Source organism: Phodopus roborovskii, unplaced genomic scaffold, assembly GCF_943737965.1.
Source record: "Phodopus roborovskii unplaced genomic scaffold, PHOROB, whole genome shotgun sequence".
Classification (NCBI taxonomy): Eukaryota; Metazoa; Chordata; class Mammalia; order Rodentia; family Cricetidae; genus Phodopus; species Phodopus roborovskii.
Window position 1 is genome coordinate 5,747,501 of NW_026126611.1, and position 18,856 is coordinate 5,766,356.

Here is an 18,856-nt window from a genome sequence, read left to right on the forward strand (position 1 = left end):
CTCCATGTTCAAGCACCGAAAGAAAGAGTCCAACTAGAGTAAAGGTCATACTCAGCTATATAGCAAGTCTGAGGTCAGCCTGGGCTCTGAGAAGATGAACAATCTCCTCTTTCTCTCTCTCTCGCTCTGTGTGTGTGTGTATGTGTGTGTTGCCTCTCTCTCTTCCTTCCCACACATGCTCACATAGATGAAAAGGACCATGACATCTAAAGCTACTTTCCCCAGTCATGTGACAACACAGAGAAATGATTTTCCTCTACAGACGGGGACTTGCTCAGGCAGCTAGAATCTTGAAGCTCAGCTTTTGAGAAAAAGATATAGAATTTAAAAATATGTAACTTTCACTCCTCTGGACCTACCATCTGCTCTGAGTCCTGAAATACAGCTTAGAGAAACGTCCTAACAACGATATGGAAATTGGGGCAGACAGATGCACTTTCCACTTAGAAATAAAAGGAAAAGACAGCCTCATTCTGGAAGGGAGACTTGCCCCCATTGCTAGGTTTGAAGCCACACTGAGTAGTCACACTCGATGACAGGTGGCTGTGTAGACAGAAAATGCTTTCTTTCCACACTTCAGAAGTTTGCTTTCTAGACAGCGAATCTTAAGAGTTAGCCGGGAAGATCATTTCTTTTCCCCAAGTTCATTCTCAGACCATAAAAAGAAAGGTTTTCAGAGAAGTGATTTTTTTCAGAGTTGACCTTTCCAAAAGGCTTGTCGGCATTCTAGCCAGGGGCCGAGGTGATGTCAAGCCCAGCTGAGGAGAGAGGCATAGGAAAGCTTTCCTAAAGCTAATTTCACAGTCTGTCCCAGGAGTCAAGGCCAAAAGCCCTTTAAATTGGAAGGCATGCTTGCGGAGGGAGGAGCTTCTGTTCATACATGGAATTCATTTGGGGAATCTGAAGCTTCTTCTGGTCCATCAGTCACAGCAGACTTGTGGCTGTAAAAGCACTTAGAAGACCACAGTTTGATTCCCAGAAGCGACATGGAAGATCTAAGTGTGGCAGCGAGTGTTTAAAATCCCAGAGCTAGGGAAGTGGAGATCAGGGGCCCTGGGGCCCACGGGCCAAGCAGCCTTGCCTACTTAGCAAACTGCGGGCCGGAGGGAGACCCTGTCCCAAGAAACAAAGTAGACGGTGCTGAGCAAGGACACCCATGCTGACCGCTGGTCTGCACGTGGCTGTGAACACCCACACCAACACCAGCACCTGCACACACACAGAGCGAGGGAGGAGAGGGAGGGAGGCAGGAAGGAGAGAGGGAGAGAGAATTTCGATGCACACCCTTGTGTTTTCATGCTCTAATGGAAACTGTGTACCTCTGAGGAAAGCAATTATGTTTCTTTTCCTTCTGTTCCTTTCCCCGGTTTAGTGGCCAGCAATAAATCAGTATTAAATAGATACTGATGGATGGCTATTATTCAGCTTCTACAGCTCTCTTTAAAAAAAAAAAAAGATCTATTTTTATGTGTGTGTGTGCCTGCCTGCCTGCCTGTCTGTCCGTCTGTCTGTCTGTGGAGGCTGGAAGAGGGCATCAGATACCTCGGAGCTGGAGTTACAGGTGATAGGGATTGCCTAATATGGCTGCTGGGAACTGAGCCTGCATCCTTTGGAAGAGCAGCCGGTACTCTTAACCACTGATCTGTCTCTCTGACCCCAGCTCTTAAGATACGCTAACTCTGTAGTGGGCTATTTGTGTTCCTTGGCATTCATAATTACTTGGAAGCTTGGAATGTGATCATATTTGGAAATTGAGACCAAGAGGGCCAGTGTCACATGAAGACAGAGGCAAAGATTGGAGACACACCAAGAAATGATGAGGGTGACCAGAGAGAGGCTACAGATGCTGGTAGCTTAGCCACTCTGGGAGGATGGGAGGAACCGCCCTGTGCGGCGCTGGTGGAGATTCATTACTGCAGTCCTGGCGGTCAGATGCACTTGAATAAAAGGAAAAAAAACCTGAGTTTCTCCTTTTAGTCAGCCATGGCAGCAGGATGGAGTTGCCCATCATTTACCTTTCCTGTCCTGAGGACTGGCATTTCTGTAGTTTTTCCCCAAGTAGGGTCTAACTCCTGCTTTGGGAATTCATGAACTGATGTCTAATGTTAATGACGTCCTCCTGTGCATGTCTGTTCCGAGCTCTTCAATATTAGCAGTGTCTTCCCCGACCATGGGCGTTCTGAAAGACAGACTGCTTCCTCTGTAGGCAGAGGGACTGTGGAGAACCCGTCATCCTGCAAGGCCTTCATTGTGCACCCAGAATACAGAAATGCCGCCTGGCCTGTGCTCCAACTCACACCTTGCCGGGAAGTTCCAGTGGCTTCCTCTTTCTAGCTGCAGCTGTATTCTCTGGACTGTCGACTGAGCATCTGGAACCTTTTGCAATCCTGTCTTCCTCCTCCTTCTGACCCCCACCCACCCACAGGCCCTCAAGCACCAGAATATTGATCTGTGAGAGGAGCCGGCCTCCTCCATCCCTGACAGACTTCCCCAGCTGCAAGCAAGGCTGTGGTATCTCTCCCTCCTGCCATGTCCCGAGCTGCTACAGGCGCTTCTCACAGTCCCTTCTCCGGGAGCTGACAGGCAGCACCAACCTCCTGCCCTGTCCTATGGGGACAGCCTGACCGTCCTCTGGCTTCCTCATACAGTTTCCAGCAATAACAAACAAGACTAAGTTCCTGAACTCACAAAACTTTTCACGGTCTTGGAAAATCATAGGAAGAAACAGCTGTTAGGAGCTGACTCCTCCCTTGGGCCTATTCAATACTTCTCTCTCGCCTCTCCTCCCCCCCTTCCTCTCCCCACACACGTGTCAATTCTATTAATTGACCACGTCGTCCTTCTGCCCCTAACCTGGGGTACAGCTTGTTGTCTACACTGTGGTAGATGTGGGAAATACGCTAAACAATATCAGCCGCATCACATCATCACCATGACCTTGATCTAGCATAATCCCCTTTCTCATCAATACACAAAGCCAGCGTTTCAGTACAGAGAGGTATCTGTGTAAAGTTCTCCTCAATGTTCTCATTCATGAAACAGAAAATGGACGACATTGCCCAAGCTTGGCGGCAAGCCTTTGAGGGAACGGCAGAGTTCATAAATACAGGTGACCCCTGCCTGCTCTGCTGTACGTAACCATTACATTTTTGTCAAGTTCTTTGGGAACTGCCAGCTAAATGTGAAGGAGGGCTAACCTTCTGGTAAGAATGCAGTGACCAGGCATGCCACCCCAGCTACTATATTGCTTGCTGCAAAGGGAAGGCGCCGTCCGAGACGCTCAATGGTCAGAAGGATCAAGAGAGCTCCGGGCAGCTCCACAAGCCCCGAGATGAAGAAGTCTAGGTAGAGGTTGCCGCCGACAATCCCCAGGCGCATGACAAGTCCTTGATAGACCACAGCACTTGTGAACCTGCAAGACATCGGGAGACACCAGGGGAGCAAAGTAAGAGAGAGCGGGTCCCGTGGACGGAAGGAAATGATGCACTTGACACCGGCTTCCAAGGCCAGCCCGGGTCAACTCACCAAGCAAACATAAGAATCAGTGTGCATTTCCTCATTTGGGGAGTCCTCACGAGGTCTAAAAAGGATGGGTTGCTAACTTCTTCGTCTGTAACGGTGATCTAGACAAGAAAGGAAGATTTCAGTAGCATTGTAGGGCAAAATACACCAGCACCCGCATAGTGTAAACTTGTTGCTAACTGTACAAAATTAAAATGATGTCCCTGAACTTCTGGGCCTTTCACAATTGCCTCTTTAAACCTGGGCACAGAGGGGATTTTCTTCCAGCGTTTTCAATAGGCCACACCCACAGAGACAACGGTTAACTCAGGTCAACATCTGAGGATAAACTCAAGACTGATGTTACATAGCTTAGATCACATTCCGTCTACATCGCTAAGTACCTTTCAGCACCCCAGCTGATACACAACACCCGATCCCTAGAAAACCTTCTAAGCACAAGGGTATTATAGTACTATGCTGTTTAACTCTTAGCGTGGCATAACCCAGAAGCGCCTGAAAGGGGCGTCTTAGTGAGGAAATTTCTAGATCATGCTAGGCTTTAGACTCACCAGTGGGGGACTGTGTCGATGGTTAATCGAGGTGGGAAGATTAACCCTGAAGGTTGGTGGTGCTGTTTCGTGGGGCTATGTAAGAGGACAGAAAGGAAGGCCAGAACCAAGCAAGGATGCATAGTCTATCTTGTCTTGACTGTGCATATGACGCGAGGTTCTGCCCTGGCTTCCCCTGACTGATGGACTGGAATTGTGAGCCAGACAAATTTGTTCCTCTCTAAGTGGTGTGTGTGTTGGGGCATTATCAAAGCATCAGAAATGAAACCAGAACAGGCCATTTGCTGACCCGAGAGTTGCAGGGTTAATGCTGGAGGAACTTGCAAAGACCAACTTTGACTACCATCAGAGAAGAAACAGTTGAGAATCTGGGCGCTGAAGTCCAGCTCTGTATTTTAACTGCTATCTATACTCTGCATTATAGTATACCTTTATTTCATTGATTAAAAGTGTAGTTTGATAATCTCATTCATAGTTCTCACAAGTTAGTGGGACCATGGAGACTTTTTTTCCCCTGAATATCCACCTTTAAAAACATGATTAAAAGTGTAGTTTGATAATCTCATTCATAGTTCTCACAAGTTAGTGGGACCATGGTGACTTTTTTTCCCCTGAATATCCACCTTTAAAAACCAGCTAAGTCTTTATCCTGTCAGTGTGAGAACATGAACTCCACTCCTCAGAACCCACACAAAAAGCTGGGCGTGGTACTGCGTGCTGGTGAGTCTGGTGTTGGGAGGCCCATGCCTGAGTTCCACATCAATCAAAGACCCTCTTTCAAAACAAATAAGGTGAATGGCTCCTAAGGAATAACACCCAGGGTTAACTTTTGGATTCCAGAAACATGTGCTTACATATTCACATACACATACAAGAATAAAAATAAAAAACCTTATTTTATAACAAGAAATAGTATTTCAAAGTGATGGGTTTAAAATTAAATATCAGTGTACCCGATGGTTTCTTATCAGATCCCTTCCCCTGTGTACGCATACATGCTCATGTATGCAGACACACACACACACACACACACACACACACAGTCAATTCATGCTCAGTGGAGCTGTCTTTGCTTCTGGTTATAGGCAAGGCCTGATTACCGCATGGTAATACTATCCTCTGACTGTCCCATTTGAGCCAATGAGAGATGGGCATGTTACTCAACCTGGGTCAATGAGAAACATGAGTCTTAATTTGAGCCAATTAGAAATGGGCATATGTCCTAATCTGAGCCAATGAGAAAATGAGCTCACAGCCCAGTTTGAGCCAATGGACAAAACATTCTAGAAAAAGTCCTTTACTTCCCTTGATTCAGAGATACCCAAAGGAATCCTCTCTCTCTCTCTCTCTCCCTCTCCCTCTCTCTCTCTCTCTCTCTCTCTCTCTCTCTCTCTCTCTCTCTCTCTCTCTCTCTCATACACCTCAAAAACTTAATGACAAAATAGTGGGCTCAACTAGACTTTGGCTGACACCAATCATACACAGGGAGCCAGGCTGAGATTGCTGGCTCAGGGTGGACACGGGGGTATGTAGGTTTAATGAGTTTCCCAGACCCTGGCTAGGACACCTCTGAACGCTGCTGGGTCTAGAATTCCAGATACACAAGTCAGTGAGTATCTTTATTGTCCCAGTGCATTGAAATTGGCTTTCTGTTACTTGAAGCCAAAAGCAGAACTATCTGAAGATTTCAACCCAGAACGATTTCTTGCTTTGACCACTGAATATTTTAGGCAATATAATTTTATTGTTAAAATAACTGCTTCCATGTTCTAATTCACTGCTATTCCAATTCACTGCAAATATATTTGATTCAGTGTAAAATTCTTCCGCTTTGGGACAAAGCAGTGACTTAACTCTGCTTTTCAGAAGCCCAGGTTTACAGTGTAGCCCTATAACCACCTGTCCAGCAGTTATGAACCTCTGGTAACAAGGGGAAGTAATCGGAACCACAACATGGTTCTTCCCTGCGCAGTGAATGAAGGGATTAATAGCACTGTCAGGCAAGTAAGCATTTTGTTACGGTGCAGAGCGAACCCAGCTGGTCTTTGATTTATTAGCATCATCTACAGTGACGCAGATATTCTGAAAGATGACCCACTTTCTGGATGTCCAAAGACCTCGAGAGACTAAGCCGTATCTTGGACGGAGAGTATCCAGTCGAGCCCTGCCAACCCATGCACGTGGTGTCTGGGCTACTGCTCTTTTACATAACATCTCGCTATGCAGCTGTTGTTTCTTTTCTGTAGCCGAAAAGGGTACCGGACTTTTGCCTAGTCTGAATCAGACACAAAAGACCTGAAATGCCATTTTAGATGGTTACACGTTTTTAAAAAATGCATTTTTTAATAAGGTGTGGGTCTCTATACAATAAAACCCAACAACTTAAAATAGAGCCCTCTAGGAGTTCTGACGTATCTATACACATCTAACAATTACTGTGCCTACATGCCCGTGACTACCAGGTTCTTTCACGATGTCCCCAAATCCTGCCCACTCTGGGTAAGGGGAGCCCTCGTCCGCTCCCTGTTGGAACAGCTTTTCTGTCTTTAGAACTTCAATAGAGGTAGACTCTAGAATGACTCCTTCTTGGTTGTCACACCTCCATTTGTTCCAAGTGGGATGAACCCTGGTTTGTGGCAAAAGGGCACAATATTTGTCCGTTTAGAGGCTAGGTTCCTAGCCATGCTCTCGGCAAAAAAGGCATCGCCCAAGGTTCAGCTATGGATGCTGCTGGCCTCCTTGCTTCTCAACAAGCTAACCATCCTTCCAGCTGTCTTATCATTCTGCCAAGGCCGCATAGTCCCTCAGCAGGGAGGCATGCTGTGTTAAAAGGCTACTCTGACCAACCCAGTAGCCTTTATAATTCTTCCTGGCACTTTTCTGATATATTTCTTCAGGTGAACTTTTAATTTAAATTGCCAAGAAAGATGAAGGCTTTGTAAACAACCATGTTATAAAAAAAATGATGCCAAGGACTCCCCAAATGGAAGGCCAGTTTTGGGTCAGAAAACAACACCCAGATGGATTCCAGAAGTGATGTGATGTTTAGTTCACAATATATGTTTTTTTTTTTTTTTTTTTCACTCAACATGTTACTGAAACACCATGAGCTTGGTTTTCTCTTCGGTAGTACAAGGATGCTAATACTCCATGATTTTAAAGATTCAGTTAGACACCATGTACATGTAGACCACATGCATGTGTAAGCTGGATACTATTAACGTTAGGGCCATTTTTTTTTTTTTAAGCAACATTTACTTGTAGGGAATAATTCGTTCACCACTTACTCTGTCTGTGTTACAAAACAGAGATCCTCCAAAATGTACAGAGACACAAAGCCCTTCCCATCATGAACCGCCACCATTCATTTTTAAAACTTGCATTTCTATGCACTATTTTGAATATAACAACTACATTTCATATGACACCCCAGGCTAAAAAAAAAAAAAAAAAAAAAAAAAAAAAGTGGGTGCGATTGTTCTAAAATGCACACACAAGCTACTGTGTTCAACAGACTTGGTACATGGAATTCATCAACAGCCCACCATACCCAGGGCTCACTAAGTACATCCTGTCCCGGGCCTCAGATCTCCGTCTGTATTTCAGGTTCTTTGGGGAACTAGCAGAAGAAACTGAGTCAATGAATAATCCCAGGTCATCTGCTGACTCCTAAACCTTGGCTCCTCCCAAAGCTCTGGGTTTAGAAGAGGCGATGGTTCCCGCAGGCTCAGGAGAGAATAACGCCTCTTACATTGCAGGATCTACCCCAGGCAGGAGGAGGGCACAGGGCTGGTGGCTGCATGTGCAGTCTTGTAAATCCATTTGGTAGTTCTCAGTATGTGATTTACAGCTAAGATGGCCACGAGCTCTCCACCATCATGATGTATTCAGTAATGATGTCATCATAAGTGGACTACAGGCTCCACCCTCCAGAAGCTTCTAGTCTCTAAGTCGATGTGAATCAATGAGTGCTCAAAGGTTTGAGGTGTACTTACTTGAGCAGTCAGGAACCAGGGTACCCAGAGGAAGAGAGCTTTGTGGTGCTGGAATGGCAGCCAGTGACTGCTGAAGGTTCCCAGGGCCTTTTAACCACTACCTAGTGGATAACCCCACTACGCAGACAAAGGCCAGCTCTAGAAGCACCAAAGGTTCTGGTATCTGACATGAAAGAGCTTCAGTTCATTTTTGGGCAGAAGAACACCGCCTGCTCTCCACAGAAAGCACTGTGCCGAGCTATACGCAGTCCACACTGCCTGCTCTCCAGGAAGAGAGGGGTGTGCCGAGCTACCTGCTGTCTACACCACACGCTCTCCACGAAGCAGAGTTGCCAAGCTACCTGAAGCACTTTGAAAAACTTACCAAAAAAAAATCTATTAAACTATAAAACGAGGACAAATAAAACATTTACTATATAAGAGCTCATAAAGGAATGCCTGTATTGACCCTTACATCCAAGGCTCAAGAAACATCAAGAAGGAAGGGGAGGGAGGTGTAGGAGGCAGAGGTTCAGGACACCTGTTGAAGAGGTGTCTTCCAAATGTGACAGGGAAGCCACACCCATGAAATCTCAGCAGTATGGCTGCCTACACAAGACCTGAGAAATGACAACCACAGTTGACATGCCAACCTGGCTGGGGAAGTCTCACAAAACACCACCACTAGAAGAAGAGCTGTACAGGGAAGGGGAATGAGTCTGCCCCAGCGATGGCCCCTGGTAGGCTAACCAATCCCAAGCAGTCAGCTCGAAGTCCTCATAGGGAATGAGTCTGCCCCAGCGATGGCCCCTGGTAGGCTAACCAATCCCAAGCAGTCAGCTCGAAGTCCTCATAGGGAATGAGTCTGCCCCAGCGATGGCCCCTGGTAGGCTAACCAATCCCAAGTCCACATATACACAAACAACTCTAGAGAAGGGTTTCGGAAGTAGTGAGAGGTGGTAGGTGATACACATACTCTGCTTATATCTTTTTAAAAAACTCAACAACAAAGAAATATCCGTGTCAAGACGTTTAGGAATGACCAGTGCTTATCAAAATTAAGGATGAACCGAAGTCTCCAGGACTGTGGCTGCATAATAAAAGTAATATAAGAGCCACATAGGTGAACTGACATTGCCCCATGGCTATGACACAAGTGGTAAAAATAATAGGTGTAATTAATCACGCTGATATGCTTTACTGACCCTCTCTTATTCAAACATTATCATTTCCACATGCTATTTCCATATGAACTCATCCATGAGGTATTTGCACTGCTCTGGAACAACCCTTGGCAATTCATTTTGTAGTTTTCTGTTGCAGTAAATCTCAGTATGGACCAGTTGAATTTTACCCTGCACGCATAGGTACTGAGACCCTAATCCTGGGGATCTTCCAAGGTCCTCTGAGATCTACTCTGAGAGCTCTTCGGCCCTGGAGGAGGCCCCGTCTCTGCCTGTGTGACTTGGACTCTGTACAATGCCACAGTACCACCCAGCTGAGGCCTCCTAAGAACTGGCACAGCCTCAGCAGAGGCCCAGAGCTGCAGCTACGAGTCACGTGGATGTATTTCTTCATTTCTTAGAGACAAAGCTGGAGACGTTCTTATTTTTATGCTTTACTAGGTGCATTAATGTAAGAAATGTCTTCCAAGAAACAAAAAGACTCTCTTTTAAAACTAGCAAGCACCCAGAAGATGCAGGATGTGTGGGAAACACAGGGGTTTGATGTCAGGGGACTGAACTTGCCAGGAGCACCCATAGATGCCCACAGTCACACCCCATTCCCTAGGAATTTTTTACTATGACGGTATTCACCTTCACCTGAAGAAATACACAATTTATGTTAACCACCAATTCATCATACAGACCAGGCATGGAAGCAAATGGCTTGTGAACCTAAAGAGTAGCATATAGGGACCTGGGCTACTGGTCCAGCCATGTGACCCTTCTGGAGACCTTGGGCTGAGTTTACCGCTGCCAGGACACAGGCGTGTGAACAAAAATGTTACAACCACTCACCCTGGGGTGCCTCTTTGCCTACTCGCCATGGCTGTTTCGCCATGGTGACAAAGATTTGCCATTACATGAATAATTTCTCTAACTAGGAAAAAATAAAAAAGCCCTCGGTTCTGGCCAGTTTCTTAAGAAAATCTTTTTTCTGGCAAAGGTCTCTGAAGAGTTTCTCTATTCAGACCCTTGAAAGGGGCAAGTTTACCGAGAGAAAAGGAAGGCTTTCAGTATCCCTTCCTACGCATGTGTTAAATTGTATGTTCCTCCTTCTACTAACCCTGAACTCAAATGGAAAACACACAACGCAGTCCGTATTAACTCAGTCCTGGTTCTGAACCAAGTATCCTAGCAGGCCCTGTCCACGACTGGTGCCCACACACTGCTGTGACAAACAATTCAGCAACTTATCCCAGGAATCTTGAAGTCAATTCTCTCTCGGAGAAGAGAAGGTTTTATCGCAGAAGAATCGGGTCCCTGACACGTCGCTTGCTACGCTCCTGGTGGACCCCTGTGAGACTAGGTTTTGGTGAGCTTGCCCCTGCTGTGTCTGGGTGGCAGAGGCTGCCTTCCTGCCCCAGGGTTCCTGCTAGCTCTGTGGATTTCACCGCTCACCCTGACACGCATCTTGGAAGAGTTCATGAAGAAAGGCAGCTGGCCTTGTGGGTCAGGGAGTAGGAAAACTGTGCTGTCCTGGTAACTGCAGCTTTGGGGTTGTGAGCCTCCACGAAGCACACACCAGAGACAAGGGAGCCCGGTGCTGTGGAGACTGGAGACTGCTCCTCCCTCACCTCCACTGGGGAGGGCATTCACAGAGAGGCACCATCTCCCATTGCCTCGCAGCGGGAAGCACAGCCATCTGGATCGCAGAAATGGATTTTGCAGAAAACACGAGGCTGGCCAAATGGCACAGGGACGAGACACTTGAGAGAGTCGACTGTCTTTCTCTCTATCACAGTGTGAGTATGAATACTCAAAGACAGGATTAGAGTGTTCAAGACCAGAAAAAGGAAAGGCAAACACACCTCTCTATCCCATTAGGCAGAGACCCAGAATTAAAAACAAAACAAAACAAAACAAAACAAAAATCAAATTAGGAACTTTTGCGATTACCAGAAGAAAAAAAAAAAAAAAAAAAAAAAAGCAACCAAACTGAACAAAATAAAGACACCCCATGGCCTTCATTTTGTTTTATAATTTAGTTTGCTGTTTGAACCAGAAGGGCTGGGTTGGGCCGGAAGCAGGCAGAAACATCTCTCTGCATAGAGAATAGAAGGGACTCTTGCCCCTGAAGGACAAAGCCAAGGTCGACTACTGAGGAGGGGACAAAGGGCGACCCCTGACTCCCAGATTACATAACTAATGAATAACTAATGAATGGCCACCAAGTGTGCTGTCACCATGTGAAGCCTGGAACTCAACCCACACAGCTGCCAGTGAGCTCAGCCAGGCTCTGAGAGCAGAGCAAGCAAGAAGGGAAAAAGCTTCATGGCCTGGTTCTTCCAAGTGAAAACTGCTCTGTATGGCCAGAACTCCTGGGAGAGGGAGTGTCTGGAGTATTGTCAATGAAAAGGGCCTGGAACAGGGATGGAGGTTTCAAAACCCCACATCAGGCCGAGTCTCCTCTCTCCGCCCACGGCCTGTGGATCAGGGTGTAAGCGCTCAGCTACTGCTCCAGCACCTGCCTGTTTGTTTCCTGCCGTGATGGCAACGGAGCCCCCAGTTAAATTCTTTTTGTGAGAGTGAGTTGGTCACGGTGTCTCTTCGCAGCAATAGAACAGAACCCAAGAGGCACTCAGCAGCAGTCCTCTCTAGAAAGGGCAGATGTGGGGTGGGGAGGCAGCCCAGGTAAAGAGGGCCTGAGTGAGCGACATCCCCAGGACCCATGTAAAAAGCCAGGCATGGTGGCACACGCTTGTAACCCCACCCATCACCTGGTAGGAGGGAGCAAGGGGACCCCCGGGGGCTTGCTGGCCACAAGTCTCAGGAGCAAACTCTAGCCAATGAGAAACTCTGTTCCAGGTAGGGAGTCAGGGGAACCAAAAGACAAAACAACAACAAGAACAACAAAAACAAACAAACAAAAATCCAACCAGCCAAACAAACAAACAAAAAACCCAACACCAACAAAACCAAGATGGTCCCGCTCCGGAAGCATGATACCCAAGGTGGATCTCTGTCCTCCTTGACTATGATCAAACACACATGATCAAGGACCCACACATGTATGTGAATGACTCTCCCACGGTTTTCTAAGACCTTCTTAGGGTCCAGTCCTGGGCAAGAGGGGACCTTACTATGGTGCATTACCAGTCCTGGGCTCTGCTAACACAACCACACTTGAGCAAAGCATCCGCCAAAGTCGGGGTGGGTAGGTTGGGATGGGTGCTACAATCATACACATAAAGCTCCTTGAATGGTAATGCCTTCTGTCCACACTCTCCTGGGTCCTTTTCAGACATGCGACAGGATCCAGGTACTCCCGAATGGAAAGGGAGTTTGAGTTCTAGAGAGGGCCCTTGCTACATGACTGCTGGTGCACAATAATGCCGCTCCTTGATGAGGTATCCTGGAAGCCTGGCTGGCTCCTTCAGGCTGGCCCATGCTATTTTCATTTCTAATTCAGTAGAAGCTACAGGATGCTCTGGGCTATCCTCACCTTGTCCAATGTTCTGGAGGCTGTTGGGTAGAATTTCTTTGAGTGAAAGAAAGTTATTGCTCATCAAGCTTGGGCAAGGAGAGTGGGCATCCTGTCTTACTCTGGACATCACAGCTGATCAGTCTTCATGGCTATTTCTTAATGATTCCAGTTAGTCAACTTTCCTGCCCTATGCAGAAGTGTCTTAAAAAGTTAAAGATGTGGGAAACTCAAGAAATCCATATAAATACTGTAAAATTCTGTAAAGTATTCACAGGGTTCAGTCCGTTCTCTACAACTTGAAGTGTGTTAAGCTAATCCGAGGCTAAAAGGCCTGTTTTGTGTTGTGTGTTGTCAGGTATCTCTATATTTTTCATACATTCAGGAGCATGAGTTAAGGTGGGCATGGCAGCATGCGTGTGTGCTGAAGTTGTCAACATCAGACAGCATTGTTGGGATAAGAGTACTCCTCATGGGAACCAGCACGGTTCACTCTGTGAGGTGAAGAAATGCGGTTAGCACTGGGTGGTTCCAACAGTGTCAAGTTCATCCTGGAACTGAAACAGGACAAGCTTGCAGACCCTTCAGCATTTCCTGTGAGAATATTTGCACCTCAATCTGGAGCCAATGACTAAACACAGCGATTAAAAACACTGCCCAGTAGCTGGAGATACAGGTCAGCAATTAGGGTGCACACCACTTCCCCAGAGGACATGAGACTTGACTCCCAGCACCCATGACAGGCAGCTCACAACCTCCTGTATCCCCATCTCAGAGGAATCCAACAGTTCCAGCCCCTGCAGGCACCGCATGCACATACCTCTCTCCACACGCACACTAAGTTAAAAGTAAAACAAGCCTTCAGCAAAACAAAACAGCACAGAAATCGGACTAAAAATACCACATAGCCCCGATGGGCTCTACAGAAGCCAGAAACACTACACAGCTCCCCTTTGTAAAGAGCGAAGGTTGTGGAGACAAAATTCGCCCTTTGGGAGTCATCCACAGGGACTTCCCAAGTACTCTCAGACTGGAAGGTCCCTCCCCATGGCAACGTTACCATCTATGCACAGTACACCAACGTGCAAGAGTGAGCATAGCGCTCAAGAGCTGGAAGTCTGTCTAGTAACAGAGATGGAGAGGTTTTAACCCTTTCCTGTTGGGATCTCTGATACTCATCATGACCCCAAAGAAATACCTCTGGGGTCAAGAAGCTCAAAAACTGTCCATTCTTGACGTCATCTAAACACACCGCCGAGGGGACTTCCTGTGAGCAAGTCTAGGAGAGAATGTGTGTTGATGAGCTGGATTGGCTATCAGCAGTGAGCTTATAAGCCAATTATGACCAAGCCTGTGGGTTGGTTGGTTGTTTGGTTGGTTGGTTGGTCCAGAATAGCATTCAAGCATCACTGATGAGCATGGACCTTCAGTCCTGTGGTATCAGCGGCTTTGTCACCTAGAAATTCTCCAAGAATTTCTCCCATTTGGGGAGAGGCCAGGATTTTGGAAGGAAGAAGATCAGGAGGCTACAGGCCTTTAAAATCCCTCAGTCAAAACTGCTGCCGCAGTTACTGCCTACGTGGTCCAGTCCTGTTCAATGGAGTGGTGATGGCTATTCTCTCCATGTATCAGCTCCCGGTAAATGAGGCTGCCTAGCACCCATCCATCAAGATTAGCTCACAGTTAGGGGTAGATTTGGAGATTTCTGGAGTAGTTTTAGGCAATGGTTGCCGGAGTAACTCTATTCCAAATTCTTTCTGGGTCCTCTGGGACCATCAGGTGAGCCTGGGAATATTTTCCTCTCATCCTTGGATGAAGTACAGAGACAAGGCTCAGCCACACAAGAGCATCCAAGCCCCAACTGCACTGCACCTGGCAATCTACCACAAGCTAAATCTCATCACCCAGCCCAGGCCCACATCAGAGGGCAGGAAGAACATCCCACCTACCTTGAGGTCAGAGCCCTTGCACCGGCGCACCCGGAGTCAACGGAAGCAGAAATGTTTTTAACCATATGGAAATGAGGGAGAAGATGTGAACACTTCCGAGTGGTAAGCTGACCTACCTCCATCAAATGCCCTCTGGAGAGCCAGATGTGAGCTGACTCCTCTTCTGGCAACTGAAACAGCCCAGCTGTGATGACCAGGGACATCAGGGAACTTCAATTGTGTGAAGACAACACCCTCTCCTCATCTCTGCAACTCATACAGACATGTGGAGTTTGCTGTGGTTGCTAAGGAAACAGTGGGCTCCTGGCCACGGTCTACAAGGCAGCTCACCCCAAAGTGTGGCGTTCATTCTGAGACTCCCATCCAGGCACAACACAGACTGTGCTAGGCTGGGGGTGGGGGTTGAGGCAGGAGAGCTTGCACCTGGTAGAGCTTTGTCTTGAACCAGCAGCGGTCAGTCAAGCCAGGTAGCTGAGTCTAACATGGGGCAGGGAAGTATATAATACAGTATCAGTGTAAGTCAAGCGGCGATGGACACTGCTGGCAGGTGTGTTTTTACAGGGAGGGTGTAAGCAGCTAGTCTACCACTGATAGCACCTTTCGTGATAAGAAAGTGATAAACACAGCTGTCCATCACTCACCAATGGACTAAACGCAGCTGTCCATCACTCACCAATGGACTAAACACAGCTGTCCATCACTCAAGTCAGCTTTTAAAAATGCTTGCCCGTCTCTTCTGTAACCTCACACATGCAGTACCTGGTCCTACCCTCAATTCACGCTGGTGTTCAACGCGGCCCTTCCCATCATTCACCTGCATACATGCCATTTGCTTCTTGCACTCCAAACTACCGAGTGTCTATCATTTCAGAGTGGAAAGTTTGAGTCATCTCTGGCTAGGTGTGTCAGACAAGAGATACCATGTTATAAATGATGGGAAGTAAATCCAAACTGGTAGCAAAGGAAACATTCAGTTACTGGAATATGCTAGAACCCCATGAGCAAAGCGAAAGAGGTGGTCAGGTCCTCTGTCTACTGGTCATGCACGGCAAGGGTTACCCTAAAGACATCGTGAGAACCACCGTACTGTACATGTACTAAGGATTTTATTCCTATTTCTAGGTACACCTCAACAATTATAGCATGCTGAAAGTCAGAGACGGCAGGTCTAGCTGTGTAAGCTAACTCTTCATATGCACTGCTCGCCACTGAAAATCTCACCCACCCAGGACTCTCTACACTCGCCCAGGTTCTACAGACCTCCCACTGATCTCAAAGCAAACACCTACTTGGGTTTTGAGTTTGGTTTTGGGGACTTCTATCGCCATTCGTTTGAGATAGAACAGAAGGCAGTTATGCGTGTGTGTGTGAATATAGTCAAACTACATGATACCCTTAAACAGAGCGTTGTTATGAAACCCGCTGTTTGGTACAGCAAATATATACCAACGAAATGCTAAACAACAAATAAGAGAATGCTTTCAGAAAGAGAAGTAACGACAGAGGTGATTTCCTGAATGTCCCGCCCACACGGTGTCCCCTCTGAGTGGTGGGATTAAATCCAAAGTAGCTGTTCTCTCCCATGTCGTCCCTGAAGTTCTAAAGCCTTGGCTTGGGGGCTACCCCTAACTTGTGCTGACTTTCAGCTATAATCTGTAATCCGGAGAGCGTCAACAGTGGAGCCAGCTGGACTTGGCAGATGACCAAGGCAGTTCCCGAAAGGACAGAGCTGCCAAACCGCCTCTAAGCCTCTCCGATTCCAGCCACTCTAACCTTCTCTGCTCCCTGTGGATGAGGTAGGGATCAGAGCGCTCTCCAAGGACAAGGCGATTACCAAGTGAGCACTCACAAATGTTGGGATTCGCCCACGAAGAGAGGCTTTTGTGGCAAAACAGGAAAGCATTGTTCAATCCCGCCTTAGCCCTGACTGTCCTTGGGAGTATATGCAAGTGAGATGCAGGTAAGCGCCTGTGTAAACATAAGGGTTCAAGGCAGTCCTAACACTGACACGGCAATGGCTATCTAAGCGGCTGATAGGTGAGCAATTGATAACTGCCACGCTTATCACAGCACAGAGGACTGGGCTTTGATTCCGGTGCCAGAGCTCAGCAGCACCTGAGTTATCATAAGAGGTAATTTGTACGCTATTACGATTCATGGGAGTTGAAGCACTATTTGAGATAGGAGTCTGTGGTTTGTCCAGACTTAACTAGTTTTGCATAGAAAATGCTAGTTCATTAATTCTTAAATCCGCTGATGTAAAAAGGCTGTGGGGCCAGGGAGATGGCTCAGGGGGTAAAGCACTTGCCACACAAGTATGAGGACTGGAGTCTGATGCCCAGCATCACTCATGGAAACAACGGGCAAGCTTGACACCCTGGCTATAATCACAGCCCTTGCGAGGCAGAGACAGGGGATACGCTGGGCAGGCTGGATAGCAGGATTAGCTGAGGAGACAAGCAATTAGTTCAGAGAGATCCCACCTCAGTAAAGAAAACAGAAAAGTAATCAAGGGAGATGCCTGGCATCAGGCTCTGGCTCCCACACACATGCACACACACCTGCAAACACAGGCATACACATGTATGCACATGACATATATATGTAAAAGGTTATTAGGGGTGCAGGGGATGGCTTCAATTTGAAGATGTTTCAAAACCAAAAAGGACGGGGGGGGTCCCACATACCAGACTGCAACTCAGAAGGTGGCCTAAAAATGTCACCAAACTAAAGGGCAAGGAAATGCCCAGAGAGTGTAGGATGGATGGAGGATCCAACGCAGTAAGCCTGATCTACCCAAGAGGAGGCAATGTGAACATCAATAGGACATAACCAAAAACAGTCACGAAGGACTGGAACATTGGCAATTTGCCAAGGTCCAAAATTACAAGGAGACTAAAGAATGCAACTCACTGGACACCGGGGACCAATTCATTCTCAGGGCAAGGCGGCCTCCATTCCTAGACAATTATATGCAAAGGCAACCAAAAGTTGGTAAGAAAACTTAACACCTATACTAATATTCCAGCGATAAATGAGAATAAGTCATTTTGCAACTCCCGATGAGTTAATCCCCCCCAGACAATTATTGTCCATTCCACCAACATCCCCAGAGAGACAAGCAGGTGAGCCAATATCTCCAAGAAGTAGGCTTGCCAAAAACATCAAGCCTGAACACAATTAAACTCTAGTTCTAACCGCTGAACTTACAGGGAATACAAAGACAGAAGATCGTGTTAATGGGTTCTCAGAAGCTGTGTTCACCCTTTGACATTGTGACAGGAAGCTGTCATCTTCAGAGAATGGAACAATCAAGTTACCCCTCCCCCAAAAAATCGCATACAAAGCTCATAATATTTGAAGTTCACAATCCTCCCATTACAGGCATTCATAGCTCTCCTTTGGCAACAGGCATCCCACAAGCGACAGGTCAGACAACTTTGTTTACATTAAAACTGCTTAAGGTTCTTCATCCTTGGGGCTGCTCAGAAAAACAACAGAAGAGAACAGAAGAGCTATGCCAACCATCACAATATCTAAACACCCTGGGCAGCACAGAACTGCAAAGCCACCGTAAGACAATCCGGGAACAGGAAAAGCCACCTTGCTGCTTGGTATGGTTGCGAAGGCAACCCAAAGGAGGAAAGGGTTAATTTAGCTCTCAGTTCCAGGTCGCAGTCTATCCTGTGATGAAAGTGACAGCAGCTAAAGTTCAGAAGAATCCGCTGCATTATATCCACAGTCAAGCAGCCTGCAACGAATCTATGTCTGTGACGAAATCAGGGCGTGCAAACGGTCAGCTTACTCTTTCCGTGTTACACAGTTGGGGATCCCCACACCGGCACAGTCCTGCCCATGATTAAGATAGTCTCCCCACATCAACTGATGTGATCAAGACAATCCCCCACAGACATCCTCAGAGGCTAGCCTTAATCTAGGCGGGCCCTCACAAGCGTGCCTAGGGGAGCGCCTCTTGTTGGCAATGCTGAGTACCAACGGTAAATAACTGTGCCTAATCATTTATTCTTAGAGTAATGATATGGAGGCTATGTTTTGGACGCCATCACCCTCCCCGTTTGCATTCCCCACGACTCTTATCTGCAGCAGCTGGATGGCAGCTCTGATTATTCGCACTGAGTCTAAGTCAGATGAGTCTCTCTCATATCTGTGTCCCAAGGACAGTACCTGTGATCCCAGAGATGAATCGACATGT

General features: G+C 47.0%; 1 protein-coding gene across 1 annotated transcript in view; it reads right to left on the reverse strand.

The window, feature by feature from the left end:
* The window catches only part of Slc22a3 (solute carrier family 22 member 3), a 63,861-nt gene that overhangs the window by 7,354 nt on the left and 37,651 nt on the right, over nt 1-18,856 (reverse strand). Inside the window, exons 6-7 of the mRNA XM_051206065.1 lie at nt 3,526-3,623; nt 3,198-3,412 (exon numbers count right to left, since the gene is read on the reverse strand). Of these exons, the coding sequence (XP_051062022.1) occupies nt 3,198-3,412; nt 3,526-3,623 (313 nt within the window). The remainder of the gene's footprint in view (nt 1-3,197; nt 3,413-3,525; nt 3,624-18,856) is intronic.